This window comes from Antennarius striatus, chromosome 14 (genome assembly GCF_040054535.1).
Source record: "Antennarius striatus isolate MH-2024 chromosome 14, ASM4005453v1, whole genome shotgun sequence".
Lineage (NCBI taxonomy): Eukaryota > Metazoa > Chordata > Actinopteri > Lophiiformes > Antennariidae > Antennarius > Antennarius striatus.
The window spans coordinates 3,494,215-3,512,198 of record NC_090789.1 but is presented as its reverse complement, the minus strand read 5'-3'; the positions used below and the strand labels follow the sequence as shown (position 1 = coordinate 3,512,198).

Sequence of the window (17,984 nt, the reverse complement as noted above, 5' to 3'; positions counted from 1 at the left end):
AGCGTAGTGGGTTCACTTTTTGCCTGAAATTCTTTCGCTGTAGAAGAATTGCGAGGTTGAGGGCGAGTCTGGCGCTGATTGGCTGCCGCGGAGGAAAGCTGAGCTCTGATTGGTTTAAGGGCTCCCAGAGGCAGGTAAAGGCCCGCCTTCCAAACAAACATAAAGAGGGCATTGAATGCACCGTAACGATGCACTGGACAGGGATTCAGGGGAATATACAAAGAACAAAGTGTTCCTGCCTTTATCTTTGATTTAAAATGAGGTTTTTAGGTATTTACTTAAAATAACAAGCCTGTAAATTCTTATATTGATGCATGATTCCTCACAGGGAGCCTCACACCGGACCCTCCTCCTCCTGCAGCCACTGATCTCAACTTTTCCCCCCTTAAAGTTTTCCTTCTGACTCGTTTGGTATTGACAACAGACAGAAGGCAGGGAGGAGCCCTGTCATTATCTGACACAATGCCTTTGTCCACCTTAATGAAGCCATTGTAGGTGGAGATCCAAGTGTTTGGGATTACCCTGCAAGAGCAAACAATGTGTGTATCTATGTGTGTGTGCTTGTGTGTGTGTGTGTGTGTGTGTGTGTGTGTGTGTGTGTGTGTGCATGTGTGTCTTTGTATGACTTTTACACTTCCTTCAACATTTTTATGCACTTTTACCCACTGATGGTTTTTTTGTTTTGTTTTTTTAATCATTTCTGATTTTGTTGCGTCTGTTTTTCATTTGATACCACGATCACAAATTCAATGTGTGAGCGTCTGCAGAGGCTGTGCCTGTTTGCTCAGTAAAACCAGTTTAATTTAATCTTCACCAACATCTTAATTGTTCTATCAATAAGATAGAATGTCATTAAATGAATGCCGATAATATTTTTTGTCATTATTGAACTTTTAAAAGGTCACAAAAATATCAGGAAGCTCTTAAACATGAGAGCATCTCCTTATTTTAAGATTTAAGTTACTTTATTAATCTTAAGTGAGGATATTCTTTTTTCACTTGATATATATTTTTATTAAACACACATACATCCTGGAGCACACACACATGCGCGCACACACACACACACACACACACACACATACACATGAACGGCCATATAGCAGCGCTCTTGCCCAAGGGCACCTCAGCAGAGCTCTGGAGGTGAACTCACACCTCTCCAGCTACCGGTTCACACCCTGACTTTGGTCCAGCTTGGACTGGTGGACGGAGTTACTGCCTCTTACTTATATTTGACAGCTGTAGACACTATAAATAGCGAGATTTTACATTGAAAACATGCAAAAATCTTATGAAATACCACATTAAACAAGTTGTTTTCCACCTTTTTTTTTAGCTTGTGAGGCGTCACCAGAAAGCAGAGCAGCTGGAATCTGTTGTCATGTTTCAGATCTTCTTTAGGTGATAGATGAGTTGTCATAGTCCTTCATGAGATGTGGGATGAGGGAAGACAGAGGGAAGTTAGGCTATGAATGAGACATGAATGTTAGAAGAGGAAGAGGAGGAATTAAATGAAACGCTTAATAATAAGGAAGATTATTCCCACTGTCATTTATCGTCGCTATTCCCAGAAGAGACTACATCTTTAATTCACAGTCGATACTGAATTAGACATTCAGGCTATTTGTAATGGAATATATTTACATGGCGGCATTGGTGCTTTCAATTAAATAAAGAAGGCCTTCTGGCTGCAGTCCGTGCCAGAGGACAGAAGTGTTCCTGTCATCCTGTTTTGTTTGGGGCAAAAACATCAGAACGCTTCTTGCCCCATTGCAACGTTTTACTTAGTTACAAATGTTACACATAATACAGACCAGACAAACAGCGCCTCAGCTGGATTTGTGGAAACGGTTGCGATGCCAGTTTCCAAAGCTGGTTTGTCCGTGTGATAAAATTACTTATTCATGCCTGCAGGTGATCTGGTATGGAAATCTAAAAAAATAATTTTCAGATTCAGTTTAACCGTCAATGGCATAGGTATGAGTGTGTGTGTGTGTGTGTGTGTGTGTGTGTGTGTGTGTGTGTGTGTGTGTGTGTGTGTGTGTGTGTGTGTGTGTGTGTGTATTTGCGTGCCCTGCAGGGGATCACTGCTATCCTCCCTTGTCTAATTTGTTTTACAGAGCACCTGGGCCTTTTCTGAGCTCTGGCTGTGTTCAAATAAAACTCCTAGATAAATACAGGTGGAGCTCTTTTCTCTGGCGACATACAGAAAGAAACGAACGGCAGTAAAACAAAAGAGCAGGAGGGTCGGAAAGCCATAGAGAGCTATGTGTCTATTCACCTTTATGCTACTGATTCATTAATGCTTGGGTCTTCATGTTAGAAATGAATAGTTAACGAGTGTTGGGGGTGCAAAGTGACCACAAAGCAACACGAACCGACCAGGTAGAGAAGAACCCTGATCATAAAAGACATGCAAAACGCCCACCAGGAGACACAAAAACGACCTGGGCGAGATGGAAACCAACAACGAATCAGATGCAAAGCAATCACCAAGACACACAAATGACTGAATAGATGCAAAGCTCTGTGTTTGTCCGAGGGGGTGGGAGCACCGGGTGAGGGGTTATAATGTCTCCATGCAAGAGTCATTCAGGAATCTAATGTGAGACGGATTTCTGGCTTGGAATAATTTAAATAATCTTATGTGTAGGATTCTCTCCTGTTAGTTTCTTTCTCCCGCAGCCTCTCCTGATGACTTCTCCCACCCGGAATGTTGTCCATGTGGAAGGATGACGGATGAAACGACACACAGGTTAGCAGACAAGCTGCCACAAGCAGGCACGGGCAAGACGGTCCAACAGTCCCAGAATACCTTCAAATGTGTGTGTGTGTGTGTGTCTGTTTGTGAGAGAGGTGAAAGATGTATCCTACATACCAGGAATCGTGTGTGTGTGTGTGTGTGTGTGTGTATGTGTGTGTGTGTGTGTGTTACATGGGGAAGCAGCTTGTCAGGACTTGGCCAGGATTAAGTGTCTACCTGTTTGAGTACAGGAACTCAGAGCTGAGACAGAGACAGGGACTCGTATGGATTGGGGGTGGGGGGGGGGTGTTGTCTCAGATTGGAGGATGAGGAGGATGAGTAAGAGATGAAGAATGAATGAATGAATGAATGAATGAAATAGAATATTAGTGGCGAGACAGACCTGAAGGCCATTTTTACAGGCAGATTACAGACAAACGTTCATCTTTTGACACACAGACGTGATCAAATATAAACTGGACGATTCATCTGGGGGGTGTGGGGGGGGGTCTCCATATTCACATTATTTTCAGAATCTTTCTGTCTTTTTCATGCTGAGTTCATTTTTCATGATCATATTATGCGCACATGAAGTCATTTTAAGGCCCATCGATTGTTTGCAATCATGATAATAATAATAATAATAATAATAATAATAATAATAATAATAATAATAATAATAATAATAATAATAATAATAATAATAATAATAATAATAATAATAATAATAATGTATTAGAACTAGGTTTAATGATGCTTACTATTTACAGTATTACATTTGCATGTCACTTAAACCATGCATCCCTAGTTCTGCATCACTGATGAGTTATTCTGAACTTTCAGCTCTGATTGCCAGAATAAGAGCATGGATAAAATACACGTGTGTGCTGGTGAACAGTTGTGTATCGACGGAATCAGAAATGCCACCACGTTTGTGTGCCGTTGACTCAAAGTCGACCCAAATATCACAGCGCTGCTGCTGAGAGTGGGGTTAGTGGGTCCTGTCAGCACCTTCACAATCAGCCTCTGTCTGACCGACAACAGACCTCACCGCTTCGTCAGTTTGCACTGTGTGTGTGTGTGTGTGTGTGTGTGTGTGTGTGTGTGTGTGTGTGTGTGTGTGTGTGTGTGTGTGTGTGTGTGTGTGTATCAAGGTAAGTAATTAGCTTTTCCCCCTGGAGGCCTGCTTTGCCCTCTTTGTCTATTTTTTTTTTCTGCATCTCAGGTCAGTTTTAATAAAGGAATTAACAAAATAATTTGCATTGCGCTGCACTACGCTTCAATGAATCTTTGTTATGGCAACCAAGTCACATGATGCAAGGCTTCATGAAGGTGAGGGGTGGAAGTTACCAGCATGTGGAGGTGTTGTGAGTGTGTCAAGGCTTGTGTACTGCCCGACTGGTCTGGCAACATTGTGGCATGTCATTGGTGGCGGCGGCGGCGGCAAAACCTGTCCGTTTGGAAAGAAAAGGGAAAGCGAGAAAGCAGAGCAACAAGAGGAAGTGGCCACTGAGGAAGATGAACTCCAACTTCCTCTTCTCTCAACAGCTTCCACAGAAAGAAAAGAGGTCACATTCACCTCAGTGGCCACAGGTTCTCCCTCTATGTGTGAACTTTTGTGTCAGGTAGTGAGAAAAATTGAGATGCATGGTTAAAGAATTGTTATAAACCCTTGCCTTACCTGTTAGAAACCTTAGAAATACGGTCATCCAGTATAAAATGTAAAACAAAAACTGATTATAGATTCTTTCCTGCAAAATTCTGCTTCAAACAAACACTTGTCTGAGCCAAAAGTCAACCTGAAAGCCCTGAAGGCGGGAGGAAGAGACCCAAACGGGAATGAATCTCAGGCTGTCTGTGGCAAACCCCTGCTTATTCAGACACACAATGAACACCCAGATAATATTCTCCTTCATTATTGAATAGATGACACCTGGAAGATTTGCTTTCACACAGACCCTAAGGCGGGAAAACCTCACCCCAGACCTAAGCTAACAAGTCCCTGCACAACAACCTCCAGGGTGGGGGAACTTGAGCAATGTGTGGCTTTTGTCATTTTTCCCCTTCCGTCTTTCTTTTTACGTTTTTTTTTTTGCCCCACTCTGAAAGCATAATCACACCCTTCTCTCTTGAGATATTTCCCCTTTCACAAAAGACTGAAAGGATTGTCTCTCTTTTCTTATGATGTGAGGGGGGAAAGCAGGTAGATGAAGGGGGGGGGGGACAATGGCTGGCTAGAGACTTTTCTCACCATGATAAAATTTCTCTTTAGAAAGTCATGACATCTAAATGAAGAGCTCCAGTGGGAATTAGTGTTGCAAAAAATGTTCATTCAAACATAACACGTTAATTTTTTATTTATTGAGATGATAAATGTCTTATAACTTACCCATAATCCACATTATCCTTGTTTCTATACAGTGCCATGTGTACGTATATGATCATAACATAATAATAAATGCTGAATAGATTAAAGAGGACTTATTATACACGACAGAACACGTCACAAATATTTAAATTGAAATTGTTACTATAATAATTATTCTGGAATATTATTATAATCATTACTGTTATATGAAATGAATGAATGAATGAATGAATGAATGAATGAATGAATGAATGAATGAATGAATAATCACAAAGGGAAATTATTTCATGAATAAATGAATGGCATAAGTATCGGTGTAATGTTGTTGTGTTGCTGTGCTTTGTTGTGTTTTGTGTCGTCAGACATGCCCCTCATTTTTCATCCCCCATACTTGCCACCTAGTGTTATTTTAAGGGAACTTGTCTTTAATTACAGTACATACATGATATGTCGACTAAAATTGGATATAGTCAGCTGTTCAAAGGTCCAAAGTTAACTTTGAATTATCCCAGCAAACAGGTGAAAAGACCACAATGATTAAAAAAAAGAAAATTTGCAATACTGGAACACAAGAATCCAAAACAAAAATGCTGATAAAAATGTAGGGAAAAAACCAGAAAGAATCTGAAGTAGTATGACACATGTTCATCATAGTTTTTCCTGTAGACTGTATGTAGACAACTAGATTGATGTACATGCTTACTAATATTAAATACATTTTTTAAAAAGTCAGTCATGGTGAAATAAAGAAAGGGTCATTTTGTTTTACATTAAATCTCTTCTGAAAAATTTTAATTGCAATGATGCCAAAATTGCTGTTCTAATACAAAAACCACTCTGCATGTGCAAGTCAAATATTTATATGTAGAGTGTTTTTCATCTCCTAATTCCAATCAATAATGAAACATTATCAAGTACTGTAGTAGATAGCGGTTGCAGTGGACAAACTATAGGCTACACTTTTTTTTGGATAATGCTTTAATTAAAGACAGCTTGTAATCTGATAATTGATAAATCTAAACTAATACAATGTTTTAGATTAGTTTTTCCTTAATCTATTTCTTTCTTAATCTATTTTTAAATGTAATCGTCCCCTTCGTTTATTTAAACGTGCACTAACCAAATTCCACCACGTGGTGGCAACACTGTGACGTCATGTATCCATAGCATGACGACAACGAGCAGCCACACGACATTCACGGGTTCCTCGTATAATCGTAAACCAGTCAACACACTTGTTCAATCAAGAGCGTAATTACATTCCTCCTTAAATTCAACTAAAAACCTCATTTAACAAACTTAAAACTTATACCAAACAGCATCTTTCTTGATCATGATGTTAACTATTTATTTACCAGTCAATTAATTAAGTCACATTCGTCGAAATTGCTTCTGAAGTTAACTTTGGGCAAATATAAAAGCATATGCGGCTTATTATCTTAATCCATTAAATATTAAAGGCATTTCTGGTGAAGTTAAAATGTACGATTGTCTTTGAACGCAACAGTCTGCTTTAAGGACCTGGGAGCGGACCAGCTGCCGTACTTCAGCGTGTTCGCCCATTAAAAACCACACGTGCTGCTGTTCTTAAAAGGTAAGACCTGCTTCTATTCAAGGCTTTGTTGAACTTTAACCCCAGGTTGTTACTTTTCCATTTTCATTTGACCCACAAGCTGAAGAAAATATCCGCTATACTGTTAGCCTGCTAGCTAACGCGGTAGTCATGCTCGAGGCTATCCTGGAGAAGAACACGTTCCGTCTTGAGTGACACCTGGAGCTCAGGTCCAGGTAGGAGTTGGATCCGGGTTCAGGGAAAACAATCGTGTCAGACGAACAGCCCTAACCGAACTGTGGTGTGGTTATAAACACGACAGGAGGACGTGTTTGAACGGTAAACAAAGCTGAGGAGCGGACATGAGATCAGGATAAAGATAGCAACTGACATGCTAAATACCACGTGTTTTCTTACATTTGAAGAATAATGTGAAGGTGATGACAAATTTAACCTTATTAACCGCATTAAAACTAGTTTTGATTTTTTTTAAAACCACAATTTTCACAAGGTAACTACTGCTAGTTAACCATTGGCACATTGCTGACTAGTGCCATGGGTCTACTATTAATAGAAGTTGCTGTACAGGAAAAGTGCACTACTATCAGACCACGTGTTCAAATGTCCCATTCTCAACCTTCACGGAAAGACTGGTACTTTGGAAATATGCATCACCCAAAACCGAGTGTTGATGCTGATGCAGCATAAAGTATGTAGACCTTTTTATTATCCTAGACTCAAAATCATTTATCAGATCAGAGTAAATATCAGTAGAGACAAAATGAGAATCTGTTTCACTCAAAAATGCGTTTTTTAAATTGAATTTGTAGAATCTGCAGGACTTAATATTGTTGTCTTTGCTTATTAATGTCTGGATGTAAGAATTTCTTAGGATGCAGGCTTTGATCATTTACTGCTGTAAACTTGTTCCCTTGAATTTCTTGTATTCTTGTGATTTAATGGCGCTGCGGAAATCAGGGTTGATCTTGTTTACTTTATCTGACCTTGGCTGACTGGGGGCAGCTGGTTTATTGCTCGCTTATTATCGAGTATTTATAGAGAATACGCTTGTACCTGCTTTTAAGGCATTGTTATGACAAATTTGTTTTATAGTAAGAGAATTTCTGCTCTCAGATTTGTGATAGCATCTATCATCCATTCTTTTTGGAATGACAGTTAACAGTGTTACACAGTTTTATTATGCAAGCAATAAACCAACTATTGTCGGGACTTGTTTATAGTAGATGTGTATCGACAGTAAAACAGTTTATGTCCACAACACTGACGTTTATCAGTAAACACGATGTTGTTTTTCTTTGTATTCTCATCTAGCTTTTGCCAGAATGGCACGAGGGCATCAGAAGATTCAGTCTCAGCAGAAAAACGCCAAGAAACAGGCAGATCTAAAGAAAGCCAAAGGTCACGATCAAAAGACTGCAGCCAAAGCAGCGTTAGTGTTCTCCTGTTACGTGTGCAAGGTGAGTGTGTAGCCTCAGACACCTAAAGATGAGAAATCATCCAGGATGGAAAACACTTATTTCGTATGAGACATTTATAAAAGATAATAAACACATGATTTTGTTTCATTTCTTGTTTTATTTTCTTTCCCACAGTCCCAGATGCCTGACCCAAAAACCTTCAAGCAACACTTTGAGAGCAAGCACCCAAAATCTGCTCTCCCACCAGAGTTAGAGGGAGTGGAGGCGTAGACGATCAGCTGAGAAACCAGTCCAGGTTTTTCAGAGCTCTGCACATTTTGCCAACTGGCATGCAGTCCCGTTTTCACTTGTGGTTAGTTCCACACAAGGCTAAGGCCAAGTAATTGTTTAAGTTTCATGGCTGGCAGAGATCTGAAATAATCCAGAAAGGATCCAACAGGTTTCAGGATTCCTCTCTTTGCTGATAAAGTTTTTCAGAATGGACTCCTCACTGATTCCCTGATGCGTTGCGCTCACATGAGTATTTCTTGCTGCTGGCCCCTCTTTGCCGTTGATTGAAGCTTTGATGAACTGATTGTCCAATCACACAACATGCTCTTTGAGGTTAATGTATACAGTGTTCTTAAATGCAACACTGTTGTGGAAGAACTCTTGATTCACTCTGAAGTAATCATGGGAATGAACGATTCATTAATGATCAATATTCAGTCAATGCTATGCTATAAGGATGTCTGCCCTGTTTTGCTGCAATTCTTTGCTAACCCACTTGGAAATTATTGTTAGATTGACAATTTCCAACCTGCTATGAGAATTCACAATACATTTTTACTGGGACTTGGCAGGGATAGGTATATGCTTGGTAATTGAAGGTGTTTTTCAATGATTTATTTTAGTGTTTTATTAAAATGTACTTGCTGTTCATGTGCTACTTTATGTCTTTATTTTATAAACCAGCATCTTTTGTGTTTTGTGGGACACACTATGAAACTGTCTTTGAGTGGATGGAATTATTAGGATTTATCTGAAGTGTGGTCTTATAAGCACTTTATCATGCCTGTGAGTTACAGATATTATGTGTAAGTTTTTTTTTCTTTGTAGACCCAGGTTTACTACTAGGTAATAAGTATTCTTGCCCATTTAGTTTTAAGGACAATTGTCTCACAGGTGTACATTTAAAAAGTGTATCTCGCACGCGCCCAAGACATTTCCACTGTAAGTAGATGCAGAAAGGACACACTAACCTATAAAAATCACCTGAGGACAGAAAACAAAATGTTTGATGCTCACAATTTCTCAGGGATAATGCATTACAGATGGGGGGGCATCGTTTCCGAAGGTTATGTCTATGATAAAACATCCATTACTGTGACCCTGAACTGAGTTAACCAACTAAATATTTTATTCAATATAAACAATGAACATCGAAATAGAACGTGACGACATGTGGAAATGAGGACCGTGATTAGCACAACACTGGCACCACATCTAAAACCATATCCAAATTATAATTAAACATGAGATGTTAAACTTGATACCATTTTTTACAAGCTGTGTTTTCTTTTGTTGTCCTCAAACCCACTAATCAATTCTGAAAAATAAAACAATGAGTGATCCCTTTTTACACGCCATGACACACCAGCTCAATTGATTGAAATATTTTGTCGTCTTGCCATAAATAACTATTACATCGGGGTTAAAGATTCTTATACGAAGAGTTTCTATAGTTTCTCGTAGCCTGTTCCTCCATTTCCTCACAAAAAGTTCATCGCCTTCATTTTCATAAAACTTGTGAATGAAAAAGCAATAATGCACGATCTATCATACAAACACACAGATCTGCCAACTCTTTTGTGATGCTGAAATGTTTAAAATGGGGAAAAATGTGTATACTATTAAAGTATTTGTTCAAGAATCTTTTAATTGTACTTATAGACCGAGTACCTGTGTATGGTTTGGCAGGCTGACCTCCACATTTAGAGCACGAAAAACTTTTATATAAGTATGTTAAATAGGAGGCTCTCAGCTACTTGACACATCTGTGTGAAACCATTCAAATTGGATTTTAAAACAGTTTTAAGAGACAAGTTGCGTTTTTGCAACACAGGTGGAACAGGTGAAATGAGGGTGGGGGCTAGATTAGTGAGGCGGTCATTTCTATTATACAAGATCAATCTTTAAATCCGGTGGGCAAATACCTGGAATAAACTTTGGCTGTTAAAGACTTAAGACAAAGTAAAACTTTCACCATCTTTGTTAAAAAAAAACCCTTGATCATGGAAAACAGAAGCAAGGGAGTCGGTGACTGACAGCACAGCTCGCTGCGGTCTGGACAGAACCAAGTCTACCAAAGCAAAGGGGGGTAACCGTAGCTACTAGAGTTGCCTCATAAAGAACTCTTTGACATTATATCAGTTTGGTGTGATTTTGAAGTAAGTTACATATTGATAAATACAGAGCACAAACATAACAAAATATAATAAAGTAAATACTGAAAGACTTCCCGTTTCTCTCGTCATTCGGGGACGGGACCCCGTTACCGGCGAAAATGGAATCACCTGGAATAGCAGGAAGTGTCCGCAGCAACGCAGAAGCGAGCTCCAGCTATCGGAATGTTAAAATTGAAAGGAATTCAGGATTATATAATTATAATATATAATATATATTATTATGGTAAACAATCTATACTACTACTTTTCCATATATTGGCGCATCTTGATATCGTTAAGGCTAACATTTCTTGTGTTTCAATATAACCAGATAAACTCACGAAAATAAATAATAACTACGAGATAATCAAAGCTACACTATGGTAAAAAATAAAATTAAATAAAATAAATTAAAAAAATCAGCTCATAGGAAGAGGGAATATCATATTTAGTCTGTCCAGCCACGCTTCCGGGTCAGGTTTAGTTTACATTTACATGCTAAAAAGGGACTTCTTCGGCGAATTTCCTTCTGAAATGTGAACATTTTCTTGTCCTGTCCAACCTAAAATAAATTAGTCAACTCGTTTTGGATAAAGTGACGTGGAGTGTTTGCTCTTTCAATCATAGGACCATAAGCAGTGTCAATTCATACATTTACAGGCGATTTCAGAAAATGTAGGGGAAAACGGTAAAAGTTTTTTTTATAGGCATTACTGACGTAACTATATTTAAATCAGAATAACTAGTTTTTTTAAAAAAAACAAAATACAAGAGAAACTTGATAAATCTTTAAAACTGCCCCAACGGCCATGTGCATGTAAAATTTGGTTGTCTTAGCAACCGCTCTGACGTCATTCGTCCCTGCTCGACCCTGCTCCAGTGCCTCTGATTGGAGGGAAACCCCGTGGATGAGCGGGAGAGAACGTCAGCTGTGCGGCTGGAAATCAGGAACAACACCGTCTAACGACACTCGCAGGTCAGTTCACATGTATTTAAAACTACCAATCTCTGCTGCTTCGTAACTTAATTGTCAAACTAGCTCTACGCAGCTCGGGGACTGTTTTATTCCGTACACGATTCGCTGATACTGAACCAGCGTTTGCACCGCTGCTCGGTCATTGTTCGGCGCTTCCTGAACGGGAAGTGCACCTTAACCCATCTAAGCTAACGTAAGGTATTTTGTTCGCTGTGTGTGTTTTTTTAGCATATTTTCTAATTATTAAAACTAGCTTCTTCTTTTTTTTACACGAAACAAACTATAATGAATGCTTAATTTTCGTAAAACCAACAGCTCTGGTTTGTTTCCGGGAAGCGAAAAAGGGCGTTCACTGTAGGTTGAACTGAACGAGGCTCCTTTCATGCTAGTTCAACTGAATCGGCTAAACCATTAATCGGCTATATCTGTTCACAACAGCCTTATTAACACTTTTTTTTTATTTAAACGACTAAATAGACCAGTTTTCATTAGATGATGTTTTTTAGGCGTGTATCCTGCCCGTAACACCGTCGTAACTCGTTGGGCAGGTGAGTGTGTGACGTGAAACAGGGTGGCCGACATTCCTTGGAAGGGTGCAGGTGTGTGAGTGTTGGCAGATGTGACTCACCTGGTCTGGATTTTTATTCAAATTTTATTCTTCGTTAAAGGCTGGTTCCATAAGTTGGACACTCCTGTATTACAACCAAGTAGTTGGTAAGCCATATTTTATTTTTAACTTCAGAAAAAAGTTTGGGGAATTCTCCTTTCGCTTCGTTCGGAGGTTGCCTTCCGATCGAAAAATGATAAGTAATCGATGTCTCATCAGATCGAAACCAGCATCTATATTTTTTTTAATAGCTCACTATAGTTTGTCTCACCTGTATAAAAGTGAAAGGCGTGGTTCAAATTCAGTAGCATTTAAACCCTGCATTTATTTCCCATATGGTCGTTGTTTTTTCTGTACAGAATGGCTCATCTGAGAGTGATTGATTAATAACTGCAAAATTTTATTTCGTTTGTTAGTAATGTAATGTGAGAATTTACGGTTTTCCTTTCTTCACGTGGGATTGCATTCATTACATAATCTTGGGTTTGGGACTGCTGGCTAGAAAAGAACACATCTCTTAAAGATGGCTGCTTGTTCTCTGACGAAACGACTTGGAAGTTACCTGGTTATAAATCAATGACAATAACTTCCGTTAATAGGTTAACTCAGAAAATAATTTTGATCAACGTTTTACATAGAATTTATCCCCCCAGCCCACTTTTTTCATTTCACATGGATGACACACATTTATTCCAAATGAAGGACCAAAGTGGTTTGAGGACTTTTTGATAAGTGGACTGATACATGATGGTAGTGTGTTTTAAATGAGTATGTTAAGTCTGAATTGCTATATTCTCTTATTAAATAAAATGTCAGAGACTATGACAGACATTCCATGATGTCTACATCCTTAAAATGCTGGATGGTGACAAAGTCCCAAAAGTATTCAGAGAATGTCCTCTTCAAATTAATATTATATTCATACCAAAAATCTGATTTGTATTTCACCATCATGTTGCCCTGAATATTTTTTTTTCCTGCTGTTCTCCCTTATTACCTGCTTTCACATTATTACTCTTGTCCCTTTTGTTCACCCTGCTGGCCCTATCTCCACTCTTTCCTCAGCCCACACAGAAGCCATGGACCACAAGGACTATGTTGCGAAAGCCAAACTGGCTGAACAGGCCGAACGCTACGACGACATGGCTGCATTCATGAAGGCTGTTACAGAGAAGGACGAAAATCTTGATAACGAGGAGCGCAACCTGCTTTCTGTCGCTTACAAGAATGTGGTGGGAGCCAAAAGGGCATCTTGGAGGGTGCTCTCGTCCATAGAAAACACCGACAGCTCCCACAAGGCAATGGTCGTGGAGTACAGACAAGAGATTGAGAAGGAGCTGAAAGGCATTTGTGATGAAGTACTGGTAAGCAACAGACATAATGGTGAAAGTCAATCTTTGAATTGAAGATGATGGATTTTTTAAATAATTCAGAGGAGATGGACGTTTCTAATTTGAACTCAAGTTTGGCCAATCGCGATACAATTATGGCTGATGTCTATGTTGATGCCATGCTGTGTAAGCACTTGCTCACCACCTGACTCAAAACCAATCAACTCCCTTGTCTCTTTTCACTATGCGAGGCCACACTTTGATGCGTTTGCTATATTTTTTGTCACGTAATGTGTGCTTGTTTGTGTTGCAATTAACCAACACACTGCTGGTTTTACCAAGAATGGAAAAACTTTTCCGTTGCATTGTGAAAACCTTTTGTAGTCACGTTTTTGAAATGATGCTCGTATGCACAGATTTGGTTATTGTGTAACATTAAAAAATCAACAACACATAATAAGGTCAGTCAGACTGCAGCACAAATGCGACTGGACAGCCTGACCTTGTTATTTATTGCTCTTCTGTCCACGTTAGCCTATTGCACTGAATCCGTAGTAGGCGTGCGTGAAGCCAGGCTGCATCATTATCATCGGTTTCAGAGGGGTTGCACTTATCCAAATGTTAAAACAATGGTTCAGTGGCGTTTTTAGATCATGCTCTAAAATTGTTTGCAGTCCCTTTTAAAATGGTGTTAAAACACCACAAATGTTTACTTTTTAAAATAAAACAAGTATCACGTTAGCAAACCATCAAATAGGATCTAGAAAATAACTATCCTAATACATGGCCTGTATTTTCAAGAAAAGGCTGCGTACAAGAAGTTTATTAGACTTTTTTCTGGTTCCTGGATGAGGGTAGAATCTCAGATTTGCTGGACCATGACTCAATTGACTGGTGCTTCACGTGTAGAGAAAATGTCAGAAGCAAAACGGATGTCACTGATCTCTATCGGCTTCTCTTAAAAAAAAGAAATATAAGTCACTAGTGTATGAATGGCCATGAATATCTGAACAATTCTGAAAAACCTTCTCAAATCAATCCAGTGTCTTAAATCAGTCATGACATGCAGACCCGGTCAGATCGAGATCTCTGGAAGGATCAACACCTGGTTAAACAAATTACAAGCTAATAGCTTGACATCGAAGCCTCATCTGGACCCTGTCCCCTGCTCGTTCACGAAGGGTTAAATCTGCTTCAAATGCGAGGCATCAGCTTTTTTTTACATCTTCATGTCTTTAATGAACTATTCCTTTACATTACACGTGACGCACGTTTAAATATCAAGCAAAGTAGTTTTGTTTTGAATCAGATTCATGGTCACTCCACTGGCATTCATTCAGTGAATGGTACCCAACCCTTGAGGTTCTGGTGCAAGTGCAACAAGGAGACGGCATAAATTGGCTGATGGCAGAAACTAGTGGAGATAAGATTAGAGTATAACGTTATTGATCACTTAAGGAGATTCCGTCATTAGAGGAATTTTTACTCTTAATCTTTAATGTTTAATCTTAATCTTTATTAGTTCCCTGTAGGGAAAATTATTTTTCCAATCTAAGCGCTCCTCTTGCGCTGCTGTTCACTGTGGTGCTGTTGTTCCGCTTTGCTGTTCTATCTAGATGCTCCATTGTCTAGATATCGGCCATCGGTTTAGGTGTTGTTTAGCGTCTTCCCTCGGAGGTGGTAACAGCCGAATCGACGGTGTGACCACATTTCAGCAGTACCAAAGAAAGGTGTTGCATGAATGTTTTGCACCATCTCTGAATAGATGAGGTCTGTGCAAGGAAGCACACGGTATGATTGATCTGAGAGCTGACTGCCGTAAGGTTTCTTTGCTTGAGCCACTGTTTGTCTCTCAACATCCGACACACGGTGGGGGAAAAAAAGGCAAACTTTTATTATTTTACCAAGATTTAGGTGGGATGCATTCACACTAATTATGAGCTGACTCATGATTGCTGCATGTTGACTGAACACATTTTAAAGGATTATGTTTGGCGGATTTTTGTTTCCAGCAACTGCTCGATACGTACCTCATCAAAAACACCGAAAACACTATTGATGGCAAAGTCTTCTACCTGAAGATGAAGGGAGACTACCTGCGCTACAAGGCAGAGGTGGCCACTACTGAGAAGAAAGGTGAGTCAAGCAGATCTTTGTGTCCTGCGGCAGTTGCAGTAATGCTCTAGCCTATGGATGAATGTGTGCAATTCTCATCCATTTTCTCTTTGGTGTGTCCTCCCATGTGCAGTTATCATTGAAGATTCAAAAAATGCCTACAGCGAGGCCTACAACGTGTCTCTGGGCATGCCATCGACTCATCCCATCCGCCTAGGCCTTGCTCTCAACTTCTCTGTCTTCTATTACGAGATCGACAACAACCCTGAAAAAGCTTGTGAACTGGCCAAGTCGGTGAGAACTATCTCCTTCTCATCGTTAATTCGGGTCCATCATCCATTGGTGCTACGCTTTTATAGATTAATCATTCATTAAGGGGGTTTCACTTAAGAATATTTTATACATTTACTAAAAGTCTCTTTAATTGTGCAACAAAGCACAACATGATCTAAATTTTAAGTTTTAAAAAAGATAATCATATTTGTACGATGATATCTTGCATGCTCGTTCTAAAACCTTTCCCCTCTCCTCCAGGCCTTTGACACAGCCATCACTGAGCTGGACAGCATCAAGCAGGAATCCTACAAAGACAGCACCTTGATCATGCAGCTGCTCCGTGACAATCTGACAGTGAGTGTCACTTTTATTTCATACCTGTTTGACTGACCATTCACAAAGTGGGCTTGAGAAACATCAGGGATACAAAGTGTTTTTTTCTCCCCCTACTTCCTGGTGTGGACTAATCTCAACGTCTCTCACTTTTTTGCAGCTGTGGACATCAGACGCCCAGGGAGAAGGCGACGCAGAGGACATGTCGCAGCAGCAGGTGCGCGACGAGGCCAAGGAATGAATATCAGGGAGAAAAGAAACAAAAACACACTTTTTTTTTAAACTTCTCACCAGCTTTTGTGTGTGTGTGTGTGTGTGTGTGTGTGTGTGTGTGTGTGTGTGTGTGTGTGTGTGTGTGTGTGTGTGTGTGTGTGTGTGTGTGTGTGTGTGTGTGTGTGTGTGTGTGTGTGTGTGTGTGTGTGTGCGCGCGCACGCACACATGCACAGATAGGTATTTTTTACACACATCACAATGTGTAAATTAGGGTATGTGTGGGCAGATACATTGAAGTGTGTGTGTTAATCGTATGAGCACCTCCACAGAGAAAATAATGGAATAGATCTTTCTTTTTCAACATTACTTGTGTGAACCATTGGATGTTTTTTTTTTTTTTTGTAGTCCAAAAGTCCAGATGAAATCCCTTCTGTAGATCCAAATCGGCCCCATGCACTTTAATCTTAGTCACTGTTGCAAACATAAACAAAAACCTCTAACTGTAATTTTAATTTCTTGCGTTCTTAACTTGAACTCACCAATACTGTCTTTGACACTTAGGTTTACAAAACTCCTCTAACGCGTGTGAACTACAAAAATTTGTCACCCAACATCGTGTCTCCCCTGACAGCGGTGTAGACAATGGTATATTTGAGACCTTTCACCACATTGCCCGCATCCACACCGCCCTGTCAGAGAAGCAGGTCATGTTTTTACGGAGGTTACCACATGCGCAGTGGGGGTTCAGTGGGGTTCAATGTGCATCGGGGCTTAGGAGAATATTTCTATATGAATCTCCATCTGGTGAAAATGGCAGTTAAACTCGATGGTTCTGTCGAGAGGATTACATTCCATTTTTCTTTTCACTCTTGATGAAATGCGTAGACTACAATTTCCAGCAACTTTCACAACACATGACATTGACAGTCAAAAGATAAAGTGAACAACTTGAAAATGAAACAATTTAAAATTAAAGGGTTGATACTAACTTTTTATATTTTATCTTTCAGCAGTCTAGAGGATACTTGAGCCATGTACATTTATGTGGCTTTATACTTTTTCTATTTGGGCGTTTTTTTTCCCCTTTTGACATTCCTGTCTCTTTATTTGACTTAGAATGTACGTGGTTCCCATTAGTATGGTATAAGGGTTAGCTGTGCTTTGAAACTGGCAATTTTTTGCTTAGGATTTAGCTTCAACCTGAGTGGTTTACAGTGAGTTTTACCTTCCTTGGAAGAACATTGTGAAATGACTAATAAAAGGCTAAAGGAACATGGTAAAAAGCTACATAACGGCCAAAGTAGTACAACGTTGCTCTGGTTTCTTCTAATTGCAGTATCTTGATTTTAAAAAGATGGGATGCAGGATTTAGGACTCTCAAGTTACTCTGAGTACGTTATTCGGTTATGTGCTTTCATGTAAGTGAGATTAAAACATTAAAATAAAGTGTTAAATGTGTGTGTGATATATTACTGATTTACTTGGTGTATATCATTTTAGGCTTGGAAATCTTTATCTTTGAGTTTCCCCTTTCCTTAAGTGTCATTATCCTAAAAGGGCTGTAGGTGAATCCTAAAGCTCCAAGGCACCAGGAATAGAGCTGC

The 17,984-nt window shown here is 39.5% G+C and overlaps 2 protein-coding genes across 5 annotated transcripts; both read left to right on the top strand.

Annotated features, from left to right (window-relative positions):
- Positions 1–6,545: 6,545 nt before the first annotated feature.
- Positions 6,546–9,082, top strand: znf706 (zinc finger protein 706). 3 transcript variants are annotated; one of them, XM_068333130.1, is made up of 3 exons: positions 6,546–6,705; positions 7,996–8,141; positions 8,277–9,082. In XM_068333130.1, exons 2-3 carry the CDS (start codon positions 8,007–8,009, stop codon positions 8,370–8,372), a joined length of 231 nt encoding a protein of 76 aa, XP_068189231.1. In that variant the 5' UTR covers positions 6,546–6,705; positions 7,996–8,006; the 3' UTR covers positions 8,373–9,082. The 3 variants fall into 3 exon arrangements, with proteins under 3 accessions (XP_068189231.1, XP_068189233.1, XP_068189232.1); XM_068333132.1 differs by lacking the exon at positions 6,546–6,705 and adding an exon at positions 6,784–6,899; XM_068333131.1 differs by lacking the exon at positions 6,546–6,705 and adding an exon at positions 6,974–7,372.
- Positions 9,083–11,397: 2,315 nt separating this feature from the next.
- LOC137607257 (14-3-3 protein beta/alpha-1-like) lies at positions 11,398–17,838 on the top strand. Of its 2 annotated transcripts, XM_068332890.1 has the most exons (7): positions 11,423–11,504; positions 12,173–12,218; positions 13,177–13,475; positions 15,455–15,578; positions 15,691–15,851; positions 16,092–16,187; positions 16,327–17,838. In XM_068332890.1, the coding sequence occupies exons 3-7, from the start codon at positions 13,191–13,193 to the stop codon at positions 16,405–16,407; spliced, it is 747 nt and encodes a 248-aa protein (XP_068188991.1). In that variant the 5' UTR covers positions 11,423–11,504; positions 12,173–12,218; positions 13,177–13,190; the 3' UTR covers positions 16,408–17,838. The 2 variants fall into 2 exon arrangements, with proteins under 2 accessions (XP_068188990.1, XP_068188991.1); XM_068332889.1 differs by lacking the exon at positions 12,173–12,218 and having other exon boundaries at positions 11,398–11,504.
- Positions 17,839–17,984: the final 146 nt, after the last annotated feature.